This window comes from Zootermopsis nevadensis, unplaced genomic scaffold, assembly GCF_977971745.1.
Source record: "Zootermopsis nevadensis isolate Lab colony 2312 unplaced genomic scaffold, Znev_1.0 Znev_ptg000024l, whole genome shotgun sequence".
Taxonomy (NCBI): domain Eukaryota; kingdom Metazoa; phylum Arthropoda; class Insecta; order Blattodea; family Termopsidae; genus Zootermopsis; species Zootermopsis nevadensis.
In genome coordinates, this window is record NW_028259156.1 from 1,439,537 (window position 1) to 1,460,153 (window position 20,617).

General features: G+C 36.3%; 4 protein-coding genes and 1 long non-coding RNA gene across 16 annotated transcripts in view; 2 read left to right on the top strand and 3 right to left on the bottom strand.

Annotated features, from left to right (window-relative positions):
* Positions 1 to 13,439, bottom strand: part of LOC110827837 (uncharacterized) — a 24,919-nt gene extending 11,480 nt beyond the window's left edge. Inside the window, exon 1 of one of the 2 annotated variants that reach the window (XM_087355409.1) lies at positions 13,317 to 13,439. The gene's annotated coding sequence lies outside the window, so the exon portion shown is untranslated. Of the gene's footprint in view, positions 1 to 2,167; positions 2,300 to 13,316 lie in introns of those variants that run through there. The other variant, XM_022059901.2, reaches the window with a different exon arrangement.
* Positions 292 to 8,766, top strand: LOC110827838 (arrestin domain-containing protein 2). 2 transcript variants are annotated; one of them, XM_022059904.2, is made up of 7 exons: positions 292 to 506; positions 587 to 691; positions 1,771 to 1,991; positions 3,182 to 3,367; positions 5,068 to 5,250; positions 6,290 to 6,443; positions 7,479 to 8,766. In XM_022059904.2, exons 1-7 carry the CDS (start codon positions 404 to 406, stop codon positions 7,619 to 7,621), a joined length of 1,095 nt encoding a protein of 364 aa, XP_021915596.1. In that variant the 5' UTR covers positions 292 to 403; the 3' UTR covers positions 7,622 to 8,766. The 2 variants fall into 2 exon arrangements, with proteins under 2 accessions (XP_021915596.1, XP_087211536.1); XM_087355410.1 differs by lacking the exon at positions 587 to 691.
* LOC110827836 (ATP-dependent RNA helicase DDX54) overlaps positions 7,444 to 20,617 on the bottom strand; it is a 24,763-nt gene continuing 11,589 nt past the window's right edge. For 3 of the 6 annotated variants that reach the window (XM_087355408.1, XM_022059896.2, XM_022059899.2), the window contains exons 12-14: positions 19,935 to 20,073; positions 18,394 to 18,565; positions 17,361 to 17,611 (exon numbers count right to left, since the gene is read on the bottom strand). In XM_087355408.1, coding sequence (XP_087211534.1) covers positions 17,442 to 17,611; positions 18,394 to 18,565; positions 19,935 to 20,073 — 481 coding nt within the window. In that variant the 3' untranslated portion in view covers positions 17,361 to 17,441. Of the gene's footprint in view, positions 7,584 to 13,316; positions 13,474 to 13,607; positions 15,473 to 17,360; positions 17,612 to 18,393; positions 18,566 to 19,934; positions 20,074 to 20,617 lie in introns of those variants that run through there. The other 3 variants (XR_015536949.1, XR_015536948.1, XM_022059898.2) reach the window with 3 other exon arrangements.
* On the bottom strand, positions 7,851 to 13,439 carry LOC110827839 (putative U3 small nucleolar RNA-associated protein 11). 3 transcript variants are annotated; one of them, XM_022059908.2, is made up of 2 exons: positions 13,317 to 13,439; positions 7,851 to 9,920 (listed from the first exon to the last, which is right to left on the bottom strand). In XM_022059908.2, exon 2 carries the CDS (start codon positions 9,877 to 9,879, stop codon positions 9,118 to 9,120), a length of 762 nt encoding a protein of 253 aa, XP_021915600.1. In that variant the 5' UTR covers positions 9,880 to 9,920; positions 13,317 to 13,439; the 3' UTR covers positions 7,851 to 9,117. The 3 variants fall into 3 exon arrangements, with proteins under 3 accessions (XP_021915600.1, XP_021915597.1, XP_021915598.1); XM_022059905.2 differs by lacking the exon at positions 13,317 to 13,439 and adding an exon at positions 10,855 to 11,043; XM_022059906.2 differs by lacking the exon at positions 13,317 to 13,439 and adding an exon at positions 10,742 to 10,844.
* Positions 15,233 to 16,830, top strand: LOC147872670 (uncharacterized). 3 transcript variants are annotated; one of them, XR_015536953.1, is made up of 3 exons: positions 15,235 to 15,370; positions 15,663 to 15,839; positions 16,077 to 16,828. It is a non-coding gene; the product is annotated as an uncharacterized LOC147872670 (long non-coding RNA). The 3 variants fall into 3 exon arrangements; XR_015536951.1 differs by having other exon boundaries at positions 15,233 to 15,374; positions 15,663 to 16,828; XR_015536952.1 differs by having other exon boundaries at positions 15,663 to 16,830.

A 20,617-nucleotide genomic window follows, 5' to 3' on the forward strand; every position in this document is an offset into this window, starting at 1 on the left:
CGTAATGCTGTTTTTGTCGAATGACCCTTCCTTATAGACGTATTTACATCAAAAAAGGTTATTATTAAAAAGTGTCATGAGTTATCTGATGAAATATTCATCAAAGACAAAAATTAAGGCCATGCGATAAGGAAAATCGCAAAGAAAACATTACGAATAATGTGCATTATCTGTTTAGCTAGAGCCTTAATCCATCTCCGGTTGCCATAGACAAGTATCTTAAGTTGAACAAATACAAATGTGTTTGCTTCCTTTGCAACTTGCATTTCTCTTTCTAGTCAACACGTTGATAAGACGCAACTAGCGGCCAGTACAGGAAACAGAGCCTGGAACACGAGTAGTAGCACATTCGAAGAACATCGAGCTGGAGATAGCAGTTTGGTGAATAAAATATGCGAGTGACATGTTGTACATCACTTTTAATGATCAGCGGAAAACATTCTTTCCCCAGCAAGAAGTCAACGGTTTTATAAATTTAAACGTAACTTCGGAGATTCGGATATCAAGTAAGATGGTTAAAAATGTATTTGTAACCGGTAAATGTAATATGTTAGTATTTATTGTCAGTGTTGTTGTTTTTTTGAAGGTATTATAATTTGTCTTAGTGGAGTAGGAGTGCTGCAGAATAATGACAAAGACAACAAACATGAAACCTATTTCGACAAGGTTGCATATATTTTCAACAGTGAAGGTAAGTTTCAGTAATGTTTTTCTCCCGAATACATAGCATATGAGTTTGGATTGTTGATGTTTCCGCTATCAGTTCATTTTTCCCGGAATCTCGTTGTGAACTGCTATGACGCATTGATATCAGTGATGTGAGGAAGTTGCCACATGTCGTTAATTATACTGGACGTAAAATTATTTTTTTGTTACAAATTTCCTGGTTGGCTACTAGGCTTGCCATCATGGGACATGGGAAAACGAGCATTCTTAATGTAAATTGTGTTTGCTTGAAGTTCAATGATCCATGGAAACTTGGAATTATCGGTTAGGCGACTTCAGTGATATAAAAATTACATTACATCACAGTTATAGCGAAAGAAATAGAATATAAAGGTGCCAGAAACGTTCCTGAAGGTGTGTGTTGTAGCATTAGGAAGAAATTAGAAAGGGAGAATATGAATCAGTAGCTATGGGAATGAGAGTGGATGCAATAATAATTCGATAGTCAGGACAGATTGTAAATAGATCGGGCTTCATTCGGGCTGGAGTAAGAGGAAGCCTGATTTAATTGGGATATTGATAACATGTGTAGATAAACTTAGGAATGTGGACTGGGTTAGGCCAAATAATCCTCGGTCCCGGCCGGATAAAATTCTCCACTTTTGACCCTTGCAGACCCGTAACTTTGTTTGGAGTACCACTGGACCAGAATAAAGAAGACTTAATATTTTGGTTTTTAAGTTAACATGAACTCTGTCCGTAATTTGTGACAGTACCATTCTTCATTTTAAAAAGAACAATAATAAAACTGAGAAGAATGATATTTGTATTATTATTGAATGTTTTAATATGGCAAATTAACAATGACTTCGTACCAGTACAGTCCCTGAACTAGTGAACCTAACCTTGGGTAGTTGCAGCGAGATAGCAGGCAAAATTATGGTCTTATATATTTTAAAATTGGATTTATGTGGACGTAAAACATTATAAATTGAAGAACAGCATGGAATTTGTGTAACTTTAAAAAAAGCTACAAAAATGTAATTACACTTGATCCGTTCATTGCATTTATTTTTGTTATTATCTGTTTGTTTTATACTTTAGGCATGGATGATGTGAAAAAGCATATGAACGTGGGCAAACATTCTTTCCCGTTTAAGTTTGTGTTGCCGCAGAATATACCGGCATCATTTGAATCTCCGAACGGATTTGTGCGCTATAGCGTCACAGCATATATGGATAAAGGAGACTGTGGCCTTCAGTCTGCAGTGGCCTTTTTTACTGTCAATGATATTTTGGATCTCAACGAAATCCCTAAATGCCGGGTTTGTACGAACTATGTGTTGTCCGTTATCTGATATTACCATTACTGTTCACCTCTACAAGACGACTGATTTAGCGTCAGGTTAATATGGCTAATTCTTTACCGAAAGTAATTACTACTACAACTGCTACTACCAACACCAAAACCACAACCACAACCATTACACCCACCACTCACCTAACGTAGTATGTTGTTGTTCAATCTTTCATGTAATTTCCAGATTATGTATTATATTGAATTACAATATTAATGTAACAGGCAGTGAAGCACAGCCAATAGAGGTTAGGTCTCTTTAAGACTTAAATCCTGTTTCTTATTCACTAGGGCACATGAACAGGACAGCACAGCACCAATTTCACTCTTCCATTATATATTTACTCAGCAGGCTGACCAACATACACATTGGATATCAGAATAAGAAGTGCCAACCTACCTTCTAGCTCGGACACGAAAATTTATATCCCCTTTTTAATCAGAATGCAAAATAAAAAAGTGCTCCTGAAAATGATTCTATAGGGGGTTGAAACATGTTTTAATTATTGTAATGTTGGTAATTGTTTATGTAGGATTTGAGGTTTTCACGGCGGTGAGTGTGAAGATGGCTGTCTTCTGGGTTGTTGCACCGTGTAGTCTGGTAGAAGTTTACCGACGTTTCAGAGGTCCTTGCTGCCTCCATCATCAGGGCGATGAGACTAGACTACATGGCGCAACAACCCAGAAGACAGAAATCTTCAACACGATTCTAATTTTGTTTCTCCTCACCTGTGCTAAATTCCACATTACCACCAAAGAAAACATTTTTATAATCTGACGATGGTGTTTGAGGACAGTAAATTAATACTGAATTACACTTTCTCAATATGAGAGGTCATTAATAAAGTAAAGTTATGACTATGAGATGGTTAGCTCAGGTTCAGCTCATGGCAGGTATGGAATTTTTCTGTTCATCACCACATCCAGAATGGCTCTGGGGCCCACTCGTCCTCTTATCCAAGAGGCTCCAGTGATTCTTTCCAAAGGATAAATCAGCCAGAGCTTTAGGCTGACTTTATCTCTAACATGTAGTACTCTGGTTATGCCTTCCTGATGTAGTTCTTAAGCAGAGAGACTAGCATTTGTAGTTAGGAAATTCAGTTTCACAAGTATCGAGCAGCAGGAAGACGTGACTGGGTGTACGCTACTGTGTTTCAGAAACCACGTACGTACTGGGCACAGCAAGATGGTCGCCGCCTATTCTGTTTCAAATGTAGGTCAATATCGGCGGTGTTGAACATCCCACGGAGAGGATTTGTTTCCGGTGAAAAAATCTTGATCAATGCAGAGATCAACAATTTGCGTAGCAAACCAATCAGCTATGTAAAAGCAACATTGGTTCAGGTAATATAAACATAACGTCAAAGGCACAGAAATAATAAGTCGCTGAAGAAGTTTTCAACACTTTTACAAATAATTTTTATGTAAAGGATGAACTTCTAAGTCATGTCACAGGTGAAGTTTATGCAATACTACAAAATTTCTTAATGTATTATTTATTAACGAGTTCACAACAAATGAATTAGACGAAAAGACCTTAAACAGTGGTCACTGACATCACCAGAATTCACACCCTTTCATTTACTAATTTAAGTCTGGAAAAAAGTAAGTAGCATTCATGATTGTGTTGAAATGCATCTCATATTGTCATTGTGCGTCCTCAGAAATCTTACGTGTTTAAATGTTGGTAGTAATTTTGAAAAAAAAAAACAATGTTATATTAGGATACACAATTGCATTTTAATGAAATGAATGCTGATTTTAAATTTCCATTAAATCACCTCAAGTTTTATGTAAAGATAAAGCAAAGTTAATTTTATATGCAACTGTTTTGTTTTTATCTATTTAATTTGGTATTACTGTGTACCATAAAACCTCTACTTTACAAACTAATGTTCAAGGAACGAATAAAATCATTTTTGAACAACTTATTTGCACTCAGAAGATGCTCATATAACCACCCTGCAGATACTTGTGTCTGAATGCCATTCATTTGTATAAATTTTATTAACTGAGCTATGCCATTTATTTTATTGCTAACTAATTAATGAACTGAATGTCTTGTAATGCCTGAGAATACAAAGCCATGATTCTCTTTGAGATTACTGGAGATTGTTAGGGGAATATGGAGGGGGTAAAAGCAACCTGACTGGTTTTCTCTGCATCTGCTACAGTGAACGACAAACTTCATATGTTATGCCCACCATACTAAATAATACCACGTGCAACGTAATTGTTCACTTAAAGTGCGGACAAATATCACGTTGTCACTTTCTCTGGTGCTTTCAGTGCTAAAAGTACAAAGTTTTTGTGTTAAAACATTAAAAAAACATGTGCAAAATGATAAAATAATTCTGCCTTCTTTATTACCTCGGCTTACTTTCAAGTCATCGCATTTATTTTCTTGTTCATCTTGTTCTCTGTTTCGATACAAAAGTAATTTCTGAAATTTTTATGGACATCTGGTAGAACTTTTTGGGTGGAGAATTAGTCTGCCTTAAGACACTGCACTGTAGTGGTTTAATGGAGAAAACACCAATGTTTCGAGAACCACCTTCATCCTCGTCCTCAGGGTACTGAGATTGTGACCCTGAGATGAAGATGTTTATTCTCATACATATTTCAGAATTTTAAAAGAAATTTGTAGTTGATTCTTGTAAGTGATCTGCATTTGGGGAGCGTATGATATTTATTTATATTATACAGCTTCTACATTCAGAGAAATACACAGTAGATTCCGGTTAATTGGGCCATCGGCTAATCGGGGCAGCCTTTTATTTGGGACAAATCTTAAAGAACAGACCTTTTTAACTCTTTACGCGGAACTTCGCATAATTTGGGCAGCCGCTTAACTGGGCCAAAGTGTTCTAATCCTGATGTGTCCCGATTAACCGGAATCCACTGTACCATATATAAGTGAAGCTAAATTTTGTGATGTATAAAACTGTGAAGCCTGGACAAGTATGAGAAGTCAGAATATAGCATTTTAAATATTAAATGTAGTAAAGGATCAAGAAAGGCTAAAACGTGTTCTCTGAAAACAGGTAATCAAATACAACCACAAAACAGGACACAGGAAGATCAAAAGAATTGTTGCAGAAGTGTTGAGAGGGTCAGTTATGCCTTATGAGTCACAGGTGTGGAAGGAGGAACCTCTTCACATTCCTCCAGTGGCAGCTTCTAAACTTGTTCATTGCTCCCTGATGGATATACGGTACATTCTGTATGTAAGTGGTGGCATGATAACTTTTCTTGGTCAGAGGTCAGTAATAAGTTTCAAGTACATGGAAATAAACAATTTGTAGTTGTCTTCCTGAGACACCAGCACTTGAACATATGGTTTTGGATATGGTGATACAGAATCCATGTCATGGAAGTTTTGACAGATGTTTCACGCTGATGTGGTGATCATCGAGGTGATATGTTACATCGCAAGCTAGTAATCCAGAATATGAGGTTGCATGTCAGTGAATGCACGATGCACCCTCTTGGTTACGCACCTGCTGCGTTCTATGTCGGCAGACGTTTTACGCTTCTGATGTGTTGTATATCCTGACATGTGATGTATTAACTCATTTGGTCATGAGTGTCACCTGCAGTTTCTATATAGTTATTCGACCCTCCATGTGCGTGCCTGTCTGTCTCAGCATCGCCACTAATTTTTTCACTACTTATGATTGGTGTAACTCTCGCCCCATTTGACAATTTCTTCTTACCGTGATATCTCGAGAAAGATTCCTTTTAGAGAATTCTACCTTTTCATTTTCATTTTATATTGATGGTCACTTATGGCTTTACCCCACAAAATTCAGAGCTGTCTTCTGCCATCCATTTTCTACCCAAGTGAAAGGTAATTGGGCTGATGACTCATAGCTCCTTAATAGACTGGCTACTTATGTCACATTACAGGAAACTGCTGAGCGAAAGTTGTTGTACTGGATATTCACAGGGGTAGAGCACAGGTCCCACTGAGACATTAAATAATACAAAGTACACATACTTTATCATAAACTAGGGATTATGTGAAGATCCTTCATTTATACATTTGCTTTCTTACCAGAAATAAAAATTCTTCTCTCGAAGACCATGTGAGGAATCATAAAATCCTTGGGAATGTATAGAAATTGGTATGAGATCCAAGAACCCAACTTCATACCCTTAGTAGGGGACCCTCAGTAATAATTAGTGCGTCTGAATCTGCGGCATGTCATGTCGCAACCCAGTGATGGGTGGAAATTAAACTTTGTGAATTATTGCATGTTGCAGCTACAAGTATGTTCACCTAAGATGGCAACGGGCAAGACGATTAAACTTCTGAAAGTTCCTGTTATCATTGGTACTGTGCCTTTAAGGCAACAACAACAACAACAAGAACTAGAGGAAGATAAAGGAGGACCTCTACTCTCTGGCACCAGCTTACGTAAAAAAATCAATATACATTGTACTGAATGGAATGAGTCGCAGTTACAGCAAACTGTTGCTATACTTGGGATTACTAAATTCTTGGATGAGCCGGGATAGCTCAGTCGGTACAGTGACTAGCTACGGGCTGGACGACCGGGGTTCGATCCCCGACGGGGGCAGAGGATTTTTCCTCTAGCCTCTGCGTCCAGACCGGCTCTGGGGCCCACCCAGCCTCCTCTACAATGGGTACCGGGGTCCTCTCCCGGGGGTAAAGCCAGTCCCATCTAGTGCTGAGGTCAAGGAAGAGAGGAGCTATACCTCCACTCACCCCAAACGCCTACATGGCGTATAGTGGTACAAACTTTACTTTACTTTTACTAAATTCTTGGACTTTGTCTATCGACTGGTATTCAGAAGAACACGTTTTGGAAGTCCCAATCATTTCTGGATGACCCTTATAGAAATGTAAGGAGCTAACATGTTTCAGAGAGATGATACACAAGATTTAAATCAGTGGCATTACAAATTTAATAAGAATAAATAAATAAATTGTTTGTCAATGAGGTATGGAAAAAATACACGCTAAGTATGAAGCAGAAATCGTAGAATTCCTTTTAAAAATATTAATGACTTTGCAAGCTGGGTTACTCTGATATTACTTATTCTCTTATAAAGTTTAGATAAAGAATGTCTGAGAAATAACATTCGGCTTTCGGCTGCAAATATTTTAGTGTAGTAACGCAATATTGCACGAGATGAAAACTACATAGGAAAACTCATCTAGTTGTCATCCAGTGCTACTCCAAGTAAGCAATGTTGACTGCGCTAATGCATTCCAGTGTTTGGCCTACAAGGTAAATGAATGTCCTTCCACTGCGCTGCCCACATTGGATTATATTTTGATTAGACCACAATCTGACTTTTCTCTTTCCCTCTTATCTTGGACAAATTTCGTGGAACCGCAAGTGTCCAAGTTAGAGAGGTTTTACTGTATATAGAACAACAAGACATACAACTATTTTAAATATATTGTAATTTCATCTTGTTACAGCTGCCCCAATCTCTGAGCCCTGTGTATTTGGACCATACAGTATTACAGATGTATACGGCCAAGATGGAGTTCAGATAACGTTCACACCATTATATGCAACATATTCTGTAAGAAGAGACAGAGTTTTGGAACTAGATAATTAAGAGAAAGGTGGTTTTCAGAAACAAGGAATAATAAGTTATATGTAAACTCCCAGCAGTCATGTTTTAGAGTGATGATATTTGCCTGCAACCATTCGACTCAGTTGGACGTCAATTAATTTGATGCCCATAAAAGTCCATGTTGCATACATTCGGCACCTTTTTTGGAAACAAAAGTACTAACACTTAAAGCTAATACTTAAATGCGAGACAGATGAGAGTCCACAATCAGTTAAGTTAAAGTATCACTTTTTTTATCTTAGCATTCCTTTAATAGTACCAATACGCTCTACAGTTTCTTATCACCAGAAACCATTCATCTCTGGCAATTCGTATTGCAGATTGAGTTACTTAGTCCCACAACCTGTCATTGACATTTTACCACATGAAACATGAACCAAAGTACAACATTTATACAGCAATTTTCAAACATCAATCTGTTCGTAAGACAGAAACCAGTACCAATATCTTAATTATTTGAGGACAACGAACATAACCGCATGTTCATATATGGCCACAGAAATTCCCTTCTCTGGTTGTCTATATCTGTGCACAAAAGCCTATAAACCCATCTTGTTCTCACGAATGGACAAACGAGATCAAAACAGAAATGGCATTCAACGGGGGATTATCATACATAATCCGACATTTAGCAAAAGGAAATTTTTGCAAACTGGAATAGAATGAGGTCCTTAAAAGGTCACGTGTTTGTTATACGTATTACAATGTACCATTACCAGGTATCCGCCACTCTGGTGTCAAATAGTTCTGGTTTAGCGATGAAGAGAAATCAGGAGTGTCTAATGTCAGATCACTAATTAAGTTTAGGTAAAAAAATTTGATGAGAAAGAGCAATAAAAATGTATATGTTCATAGTACGGTAATCTCTGATAATTCTGCATACTTCGAAGTTTTAATGTATTATATACTATTTTGGTTACGTTAATTTTGTTCTATATCGTATACAGTACGCAAATTTGAGTAGCAGTGAACATGACCTGTTTTGAAGGAAACTCCACATACTAGGAAAAATTACTGGAAATGTTGGTTATTATAAAAATTGTGGAATGTAATTATCTTACATTTCATTGTAGATTTAATGTAGGTCATGGTCTTAGAGTTCTCCACATGCCATGCACCCCCCCCCCCCCAAAAAAAAGGAAAACCTGCTACATTGTCCTAGAATACATCACCGAATGTTCTTACAATGCTGTATACCAATTTGAATAATAATAAAATAAAATTCATGAAGAAAACAGTAACTATTTTTTCAGTCAACCTTGGTACTATCAAATTAAACTTATAACATGGAAAATGTAAAAAATGCCAGGGTTCAATACTGACAACTTTTGGCTGTAAGGCAAAGTTGCAACACTGTGGTTGAGTGGTGGAAATTCTAAGGCAGTTTTCCACAATTACTTTATATTATAACAGATTACTTGCAGAACAACTTTGTAAAAATTAAGAATATTCACTGTAATTAAATAAATTTAATGAACTCATCGTTTTCTTTCATATTTCCACCTATAAATTGGTGGAGTGTTCTTGGTGCTTGGCTTTATTCTTTCTGGCTTACTTTCTTTTTTATTCAGAAGATGTCTTTTTATCTCTAGTTTTTGTTGAATGACTCTCAACTCCTTTTCCCGATCAATTCTCTTCTCCAATTCTATGTATGCCTTGTCCCTTTCTGCTGTCAATTTTTCTAAAGCTGCTTCATCCATCTCAGGAAGTGACATGTTCTTGAGGGTAGCCGTTCGCAGTCGATTGATACGTCGTTTCAGCATTGCGGGATGGGTATCAAGTTGTTTGGCTACATCAAATTGTTTTGCTTCCTTTTTAGTGTCCACAAAAAATACATGCGTGTTCTTGGATTGGTTAGCTGCTTCTAGCAAGTGTAATTGCGACTGAAGGCGATTAATCTTTCTTGCTTCTATTGTGCGTTTTGTTGTTACATATCGTATATCCTGACTCTGCATGAGACGTATCTGATCAGGAGTATGTTCATCATCTTTTTCTAACTCTTTATGTTCACCATCTTCTACGTGAGAGTTAATCATATGAAAGTAGAATTCATCAGGGTTACGATCTAAAGCACGTCTCTTTAAAAGTTTCAGTGTTCTTTGCTTTTCATGATAGTCTATTGCTCTTTGGCGGTAATCTTTCTTTTTTTCAAGAAGTCCCAGGTGTACCCGGCTCTCTGGCTGATGTCTTTCACGATGAACGTGCTGGTTTGTTTTTGAAACTTTCTTCCAAGAGGACATGACTGGAAACTATTTTCTATTCTTATTCCTTTTCTTTGCACCTACAAACAAAACACATTCCTGTTAACGAGACTCCACAACATACTTTCAGTAAATGGAGAGTCCTCAATTGTTTTCCCCTATTCAAAATGTTTGGGATGTAGAAAGAAAAATCCTAATTGCATTTACAAGGGCAGACAAAATTTTGAAGATGGCTGTCTTCTGGGTTGTTGTGACATATAGTCTGGTAGACGTTTACTGACGTTTCAGAGGTCCTTGCTGCCTCCATCATCAGGGTGACTTAAAATGTTTTACTGTATAACCTGTCTGTGCAGTAAGTGAAAATATAAAATGTTTCCAGGAAAAGGGATTTCAATAGAAAACAAAATCATAAGATTCCTCTTTCTCAGACTCATGACTTGCTTATGCATTATAGATACCACGTGGGGGCCCAAGGTCTGTGATTATAGCCCTATAGGTTTTATCAGCATTATTTCTCAACATTTCTGTGCCCAATTTGACTTAAAAACTCTCGAGTATTATTGCTCTACGAACTTTTTAGAAAGGTAATACTTACAGATGAATGCACAATGTGAATTACAGTATTAAAAGATTTAATTTTATTTAAAACATTCATCATGCACAAATGTTCTTTGGCAACTTTTAATGACGAAACTTAAAATTTTTGGTGTGAGGTTGGTACCAGACATATCTGTTGCAACCAAAATGGAAATATAACCTCAAAGTTACTAGTGGCAGTGTCCGTGGTTCCCTTCCAATATCCGTAACATATTCAAATGGCAAATCAAATCTTTCCTGTCCACGAAAGACTTTAATGTATCATTCAGTGTGTAGCAAACTAAAAGTTATGTTCTTCACTTACTTTAGAAGAAATTGTAGGAATTTCAGACACAATATATTCAACCAGACGATGTGCAAGTTAAAATGTATCATTCAGTGCTTAGTAGCAAACTAAAAGTTATGATCTTCACTTACTTTAGAAGAAATAGTAGGAATTTCAGACACAATATATTCAACCAGACGAACTATGATGACTCCGAATAATAAGCACATAAAATGAACATATATTACATACAATAACTGATACAATGTCCTCCACATACTCAAAACACCCAATGCATCCTCGCATAACACATACAGTGAACACCTCCGACACTGAAGAAGATTTCTGAAAGTGGTCGCTCACAGATTAACAGTGGCAGCCAACGTAATATTGATGTGTATTGTGCTGCCACCTATACAAGTAAACAATGGAGAACAGTGTGACCAAAGCAATGAACCAGTCGGGTATTCTTATTCCTCTTCAAGGTTCGGCATCTAATTGCCAGTTCCGAAATTCAGAACTGATCATGCCATCGGCTTCTTGTTCGTCCTAAATCCCTTAGGCCAAAGAGTTTATAATTGATTATAATTCTGGGTACTCTGTTGCTGTCCATCCTCTCCACATGTTGCTACCACTTCATTCAAGTCTCATAATTTCTTCATCTATCCTACTTTTCAACGGTTATGTCGTCGTGCTACATTCTATCTCTCAGGGTCACTCCTACGAGATGTCCAGCAAATCTCACAAGTGATGTTTCCAATCTTCTGTCCTCTCTCCTTAAAACCCATGTTTCACTCCAATACATCAGAGCTGGTTTGGCAACACTATGCCATCCCTGTAGTTATTTTCTCAAACTGTTTTTTTATTATTCCACTACTTCTGTTGCATTTCAGAATATTCCAGTCGGTAAGAAAGTTAATTACTCTTCAACCTCCAAAATTCCTCTTCACACTTCTTCCATTCCCCTGAAAGACTACTAATTTTTCCAATGAACTATTTTGAAACCCTTTTTCAGAGAGGAACTTGCTCCATCTTCAGAGCAAAAGTGAATTTGTATGCAATAATTCTCACTTCGCTTTTATCCAACAGATGAATATTTCACAGTAACATGAGTTTCTTTAAACTACAAAAGTGTCATCCATATCAAACAACAAACCCCTTAACATAAAAACAGGATAATATTTTAAAGGACTGAGGACAACAAAGGTTTTGAAAGTGTCAATGAAAAATATGTTTTGACAACAGGCACTCACCTGTATTCAGCTGTGTAACTAGGTGTGTGTATTTTTGTTAGAAAGGATCAAAGTTAAAAAAAATAAAGATGGCTGACTTCTGGGTTGTTGTGTCGTGTATTTCAATAGAAGTTTTACAGATGCTTCAGAGGTGATTACTGCCTACACCAGAGGCAATCACCATGAGAACAGAGGCAACAAGCACCTCTGAAACATCTGTAAAACTTTTACTGAACTACACGGCACAACAACACAGAAGACATCCACCTACCACCATGAAAACCTCAAATTTACGAAGGATCTATGGAATGCAAATAAATTCTATTCTATTCTATGATGCATGCAAACAATCTCACTCACAGATTGCCAACAAAGATTACAGATGGCACTATCATCAGGTAACATAGCAGCATTCTCACTGGCCTATAACAATGGCAGCATTGATAGTACTTTATAATTGCCATTGTATAGAGTAACTCAGTCAGAAAAGTTACTTGTCAAGGTGGTCTTCACATTCATGAGAACTTAAATTTCATATAAGGTTAACTATTACTAGACCTCTACAATCCTCCCTGAAACACCTTGAAACTACTATGGCTGCAGATATATTTTTAAAAAATATGTGAAACGTTTTTGAAGAACAGAGAATTGAACAGAAAAGCTTGTGTGGAATTTGGACATGGACACCTACTATGTTAAAATATATATCTGGGTTTAAAGTTTTGTTAAAAGCTGTAGCTTCAGATGCAGTTGGCACACACTGTGTAATCCATCAGTTTTCAACATAGTATGTTCTAAAATAGATACTGCATCAACAGAACTGCTATTTCATGCAGAGGTCAGATGGTTGTCCAAGGGCAAAATTTTAAAATAGGTGTGAGAGTCACATGAACCAAAAGAATTTTCTGCCAAAATGTGAAAATGGAAGTTAGAGGATCTGTTTAGCCTAGATGAGAAGCTGAATCAAATCACATACTTAGCAGAGAAGTTTGGATAATTGAATATTTCTCTGCATGATCAAGTACATCAAACATTTTCTCAGGATTAATTCCATCATGTAGAGGTAATACTGGGGATTGTCAGTATAGATTCTGATGTGATATCATTTACTTTTTATGGTGCACTATTATTATGTACATCACAAACACTTCAATAAAATGACCAATGCCAGTATTTAATATATTATGATGTATTAGAGGGCGGTAAATAGTTAAGCATATTTTTACTCATCTTTCATTGCAGATTTTAATATTCCCGTCTTTTCTTTCATCCATTTTTGGAGATGTTTATTACACAGAAAATAAAACAAAACTATGAAACCACACATTAATAAAATGCGAAGACTGTAAAATTTGGTAATAATCTATGCTGATGTTACTCACCGCCCTGATGATAGTTGCAGCAAACACCCCTGAAACGTTCGTAAACTTCAACCTCACTGCAATAAGCTGCTGACAACACGACAGTCATCTTCGTACTCACCGCCTATTTGTGATCACCCTTGCTATAACCTCCTATTAATGGCGATCACGTTGCCAACTTAAGGTATAAAAAAAGGCACAGATAATACCAACATTATGTACGTAACAGAAAACTATTTACTTTATATTAATATTTTCTGTATTATTTCTAGGAATACTGGAATTACACAAGGCGATGGAACAATATTCAAAGCCGGTTGCCAATGGATTTTTATTTGCGTTATTAAGATGTTAGAAAGTGAGGTTATGTACTAGTTATATATACCATACAGACAGTAATTTACAGTCAACTACAGTATTATGACGAAAATAATTACACACGAAAGCATACCCACCGTTGCTTATAAGTATTTATAATAGTTGAGAACTTTGGCGGAGGCAACTATTCTATTGATTGGTCACAGTGAGACAGGAGATACTCTTTTAGTGTCAGCTTAACTTTATATGATTCATACTTTTTATAGTGGGGGGAGGGGGGAGATTATTGAATAGCATAATTCCAGCATAGTATATTCTACTAACATGCATTATATTTTTAGGAGCAATTAAGATTTCATCTGTAAAATTGAAAATGCCTTTATCAGTTCAGTGATATTTCCTAAATCCAAATTGTTCACTTGAGTTCAAGAGTCACATACTCTCTTATGCATGACTTTCTCAATTATTTTAGAGAAAGCTGTTAGTAGTTAGATGTACACCATTTTTCAACCTTTCTTATGCATTTATATATTGAATATTTAAATCATTCTGGAAAAGTTAAAGGAAACACTTTAAATAAAACATAATATACAGTAAGGGTACATTGCAGACTATCATCATCATACATTTCAAATTTGCTTTACCCCTTCTCCTGATATAAAATGTTTGGTTCAACAGGGAGATATCATTCACATGAGTAGCTCAAATTTTTAAGTAACACATACGATAAAAGAATATGTTTTTAAAGCACCGATAAATACACGATAATAAAATCGTAATGGTCTCAAAGAACAAGACACAGCAATTTAACCGGAATTTTGGGTAAAATGGTTGCCAACTAGTCTTTGTACAGAAAATCTAGTGAAATTATCAGAATTTTAATTTTAAGTTTATTGTCTAATTCCCACTGACAGTTTAGTCATAGCACTGTTTTTAGCATATGACATTGCTATATAAAATCATGCATTCAAACAAAATTATACTTTATGTAATGTGGTGTTTACATGAAGTATAGTTTTATAAAGTGTGACCTTTTACAGTACTTTATAAAAAACAATTGCTTCATGAATTGTATGATTTTAATAGATAGACTAATGAACTAATGTTTATGCCACTGATGATGACCTATAGAGGTCGAAATGCGTTTGGCACAAGGTGTTATTTAATGCGTAAACAGTTTTGTTTGTATGCATGATTTTTATATATCAGTACACTGCACGGTATGCAAGGTTTTAAGATATGGTATTGACCTCAGATATTCTCTTCTGTAAGAGCATTTTTTTTAACATTAGAGTAATTGCAGTGACGTATCATAACATAGTCTGAATTATGTTGTGAGACTATTTGAGTGTTGCTTTATTTTATATTTTTTTCCAGTTTCCTTGGATGTGTAATATCATATAGTAATATAATTTGTGAATAGTCAATTGGAAAGGATATAAAAGGAAATACTTGCGGCCTATTCTAAGGTACTATATTGATAAATTTGCCTGGAAGGGATGAAGGAAACAAGGGAAATTATTAATATGGAGGAGTGGTAACCACTGAACCATAGCGTTTGGTCATATTATGAGGCAATGGAGGAGAGGTTAATAGAACGGTAATGTTCCCAGCACAGCATGGATTTACAAAAGATAAGAGTTGATGTTAAAAAGAGTTTGAACTCACTGATTGGAGGAGTTCCTGAAGATGAGGTGGATGATGATAAATATAATATGTATCCTCTTCAGTCTGTCAACGTGAAGACTGAAATAAAAGTGAGTAAGTTTTTCTTCCATCTTTCTTTCTTTCTTTCTGTTGCATTACTTCTTTCCTTGCCTTTGTCTTCTCAGTATATGAAGAATGGACTTAAGTATATTCTGAAAAGATTGAGGTAACTTATTTGTGGGAAGGTGGGGTAAAATTAGGTTAAGGATTTAACCAAAATGCATAAAAACAATAACAAGCTAAAATTATTCCGATGCATTTTTTAAATATAACAGTTTCTTTAGGTGATCATTCTAGGTATTAAATTGATTTGCGCTTACCATAGAGATGTTTTTTTTTCAGAAATAATGACTGTGATAGCAACACAATGAATATTCAGAGCATTTTAACATTGGAAGACATGGAAAGGTTCTGGATTGGATCAAGAACTGGGTAGAGAAGTTTCGAACAACTTCGGCAACAAACAAAGAACCTAGAGGCAGTGTCAGAACTGCATGGACACCGAGAAACAACGAAAGGGTATGAGCCGTCATTGGTCACAGCCCAAAACATTCTGTTGCGCATATCTCCGACAGATAATGTATTCTGACTTACATTATCACCCCTACAAAACACAGAATGTTACGAAGCGTTAATTACTAGGATTAACAGGAAATTTTGTGCCAGTTACTGGTGCTTTCATGAGTTTCAACTTTAACTAATGTTTTATTTAACAATGTTGCATCTAATTAGGTATATGAAATTAATATTTTACAGAGTCAAAGATTCTCCCATTCAAAGTGTGACTGCAGACCATTCCGAGGAACGTCTTAAATGTGAAGTTTGTGGGAAACTGTTATCTCATAGGGCTAGCCTAATTAATCATCGACGTATACATACTGGTGAAAAACCTTTCAAATGTGACATATGTGGAAAAGAATATACACAAAAATAACATGTTGTTACTCATCAAAGGACTCATACTGGTGAAAAACCTTTCAAGTGTGAGGTTTGTGGGAAAGCATTTTATGCACGTGGACATCTTGTAACACATAGATGCACACACACTGGTGAAAAACCATTTGTATGTGGGAAAGCATTTCCATGGAAGGGACCTCTCTATGCACATTATCGCACTCAGTTTCGTCAGAAACCATCGGAGTGTGGGATTATTGGGGAAAGTCTGCACAATGTATATCAGTCTTCGTCAACTGTGATAGATTTGTCAGATGTGGAGCTGATGTAAAAGGACTCTGCATTGCTTGCCTATGTATGATTCAATTCACAAGTTACTGGAAATATGGATTATAATATAACAGAACAGTTTCACTATCATCAATCAACTGAAGACAATTTTGTGAAGACTGGCAATGAACATAACTAACCAACTGACTAGATGGCTTATGGAACTCGAAGGTTCATCACCGAATTAACCAAAGCCTTCCACCGGACCCTGTCCTGGGCCAACACATTTCCAGTCTCCTTCTACTCCTATCTCCGATAGATCCTGCCTGAGATTGCAGACTTCAAAAAACACGTACATGTACTTAATACACAAAATGCATATGTATATGCACAGTAATATAAGAACGTCTTGAATATTCAGTAAATCGCATGAATATAAATAAGATTCATCAGCATATTATGTGAAACAGACTTAAAAATTCTAGAATCCATGACAAATTTAATACTTCATTACTCCTTATTTGAATTATTACGGATCTGTCATCTGTTAAGGCTCGTGTTTAGTGCTAGGCCGAGTGAACAGAGGGCTATTTTCTCACTAGACACCTTGGACTTTCAAAAGAAAAACTACTATTTATTCACCAGTAATGAACAAATGTTGTAGGTAAAGTCCACGACTGTAATCTTGAGACTTGCAAGGAATGCAGGAAGTCTGTAGCGTTAAAGGCAGACACTATCTTTCCTCCTTCACCCCGCAAGCCTCAAGATTACAGTCGTGGACTGCACACACCTCAGTCCCACTGCCCCTTGACCTGACATGGAACCATCAACTCTCCAAGGACACCATATAATGGAATTAGAAGTCAACTCCAGAAAGAGGGAAGCACAACATATTTTGCTTTTTATTGACTTACTTGCAAGAACAGTGCCCAATTAACATTCAAAGGTGCAAAATACCTATGTCTTCCGCTTTGGTCGCTTAGATCTTCTGCGATGATTTCTTTTCTTCCTTTCTTCTTCAATTCTGGCCTTCAGGATTTCATCAGGACGCTTCAGTCCAAACTTAACTTTGTTTTCGACTTTTTTATTGTGCCGACCCCAGTGAGTATTGGGGTAAGTCTTCAAACCTACAGAGAAGAAAAATAAACTAGACTGCGTAGGTGACATTACCATTTTATGACTTTATCATACTAATGTTGAGTAGGATTTGAGATTTTCACAGCGGTGAGTTGTAGCGCCATGTAGTTTGGTAGAAATTTCCCAATGTTTCAGAGGTCCTTGCTTCCTCCATCATCACGGCAATAAGTGCCCTGATGATGGGGACAGCAACTATATGACTCCACAGTGTTACAACCCAGAAGACAGCCATCTTCATTCTTGACTCCCCCCAAAATCACAAATATATATTCTTTTGGCAGTGAAGATATCAACTGTGGTCTTCTGGGTTGAGGCACCTTGTATTATTATAAATTTGGAGGAACATATCACCTCCATCTTCAGGGATGAACCCTGGAGTGGAAGAAGGGAAGATGAAGGCAATAAGTTACTCTTCAACCATGGAGAATACCTACAAGACGACATGACATCACAACACAGAAGATCACAGTCAACGCCAGTATATCTAATTATACATGCCATCAATTTCTTGTGCAATTATTCAAATGTCTGTCCATAACTGTAAGAAAATCTTGATCAAAAGGCAATTTAATATTCTGCTGCCATCAGATGCAAACAGCAATGTCTTTTCAGATGAATGGAAGCAAATATTTTTATCTGCTATACTGAAAGAGGAATGGCCCTATTACAATACACAGATTTCAAGAATGAAAGCTTTACATGGATAAGAGAACGCAGAACTCTCCATAATAAAAGTCTAATATACAATATATGAACCACATTTGAAACATACCCCGAAGCTGGCCTCTCTTTTGATCTTCATTATTATCATCATCATCATCATCATCTGCTGCAAGGTTCTCCTCTATTTTTGTTCTTTCCTTCCACTGAGCATACCGTTTACTCTTGTAGGTGGCTGGGACCCAAGCTCCAGACTCATCGCGGATTTTCTTAACTTTCTTATCCTGAAATAAATAACAATTTAGAACCTGGAGAGACTGAATAAAATTAGTGATATAATTCTGTTCAGGTTTTAAGTTACCATCTCTGTTGCAAAGTTATTATCACTGTACAGTCATAAATTACTTCATTTGATATTCATCGTATTAAAAATATTTCAGATAAAGGTTGCGTATCTTAATTAGGCCATGCAGAAACTTTGTATGATTTAAATCAAGTCAGAATTTTTACATTGAATCAATGGTAATTTCATTTTCAATTAACAATTTTCAGCTTACAAACAGAGATTATCGAACAAATTACATCTATAAATCATGGGATGTCGCGGTATCTATGGTCATAATATTGAGAAAACATTATGAAATTCTACACTGAATGTTCAGTGCAAATTTGTCTGACATATTTTTTATCTGCTCAGTGAAAATGAATTTTGGCAGTAACTTGGTCATAATTACAGTTTGGTAAACAAATTTTACTAATGAATCCAAACATTACAGCTCACCTAAATTAATTTATGCTGTATTTGATAAGAAAGAAAGCGCCAGTCTCTATTAATCATTTGATTAGTGATCTATCCTCATACAAGGCTTAAAGTAAATGTAAAAGTACCGATTTTATCCACAAAAAACTATTTTTTTTCTGCCGCTCCATACTCTCCCACAGACTAGGGTTTAATTATGCACTGACATGTGCCACATAAGATTGCTTCACGCATCCAACACATGAAATCAACAAGGACAGTTACAGTGTTGCAAAGTTGACAAATGTTGAAAGGAGAAATTTATTCCACAAATGTTTGCCTTTCAAAGCGTAACTTTCACCATTTAGGCAGATGATGATACAACGCAATTATGTACCCTGCAGATGTCTATACCAAGGGCACAAAGTATGATGCCATTGGCTGAAAACTGTCAATGTTTTTAAAGAGTAGTTTCAATTTTTATGCCACCAAATTTTTCTTTTACCAGAAGTTTGTCATTGCTCCTAAATTACTAACTCTGAAGAAATGAGATTTAAAAAAATAAGCTTCAGACTTGCTAGCAAGTTGTATATGTTTAAATTTTTGCATTTTCACTTACTGAACAAAAATTCATAGTATCGAAAAAATGTCACATTCCGAATAAACTGTGTTAACATTAACATTGCTTTGCGAGTGTTTGGACTCAAAATTAAACACTTGGAAAACATTCTGCAACATTCTCATTAAATCCAGATTCAGAAAAGTAATTTCCCTGTAGGCAATTAGATCACGCAGAATCAAGTGATGAATGTGAAGCAACAAAACTGTGGAGAACATATTGCTTTTTGCACCATAAAAACCGGTTATGGTCGCATAACAAGAGATACAGACACAGGAATGGTGCAATTACTAACCAGATTAACAGAAACCATTTTCTTCTTTTTATGATCCCAGCGTTTTAATCTGCTTTGCCGTCTTAATGTTTCGTCACTGTCAGCAGTCAAATCTAGTTTAGCTCTGGATGCTTCATGGTAAAAGTTGTTTACTGCAAACCTATCAGAATACAATTAAAGCCATGCAAATCATAGATTTCTACATTGTGTAATCTTTTTTGTATCTTGTGTGGTTACCATCATTTTAGAAGAATGTGTAATGTCCATCTTCAGAGTACACTGAGGCAAAATGTTCCTTGAAATGTTGGTAACCACCTTCAGGACTACAATCCGGATTTTCACCATCATAAAAACCTCAAATATTATAAAAATTAAAAACAGATTATGAATGCATCAATTATGACTATCATCAATGAATAATTTAATTATTTTAATTTAAACATGTAATCTTCAACTCATATCTTTCTACTCTAAAAATGTTGTCATTTTGCCAAGATAAATTCACAAGCAAGTATATGTGATAGGGTCCGCAGCGGCCACGTGGTCTGAGGCGTGGGCCTTGTGCTGCCTGGTCGCTGGGACCGTGGGTTTGAATCCCACTCAAGCCATGGATGTTTGTCCGCGTTGTCCTGTGTACAGGTAGAGGCCTTGCGATGGGCCGATCCCTCGTCCAAGGAGTCCTACCGAATGTCTATAGATCGAGC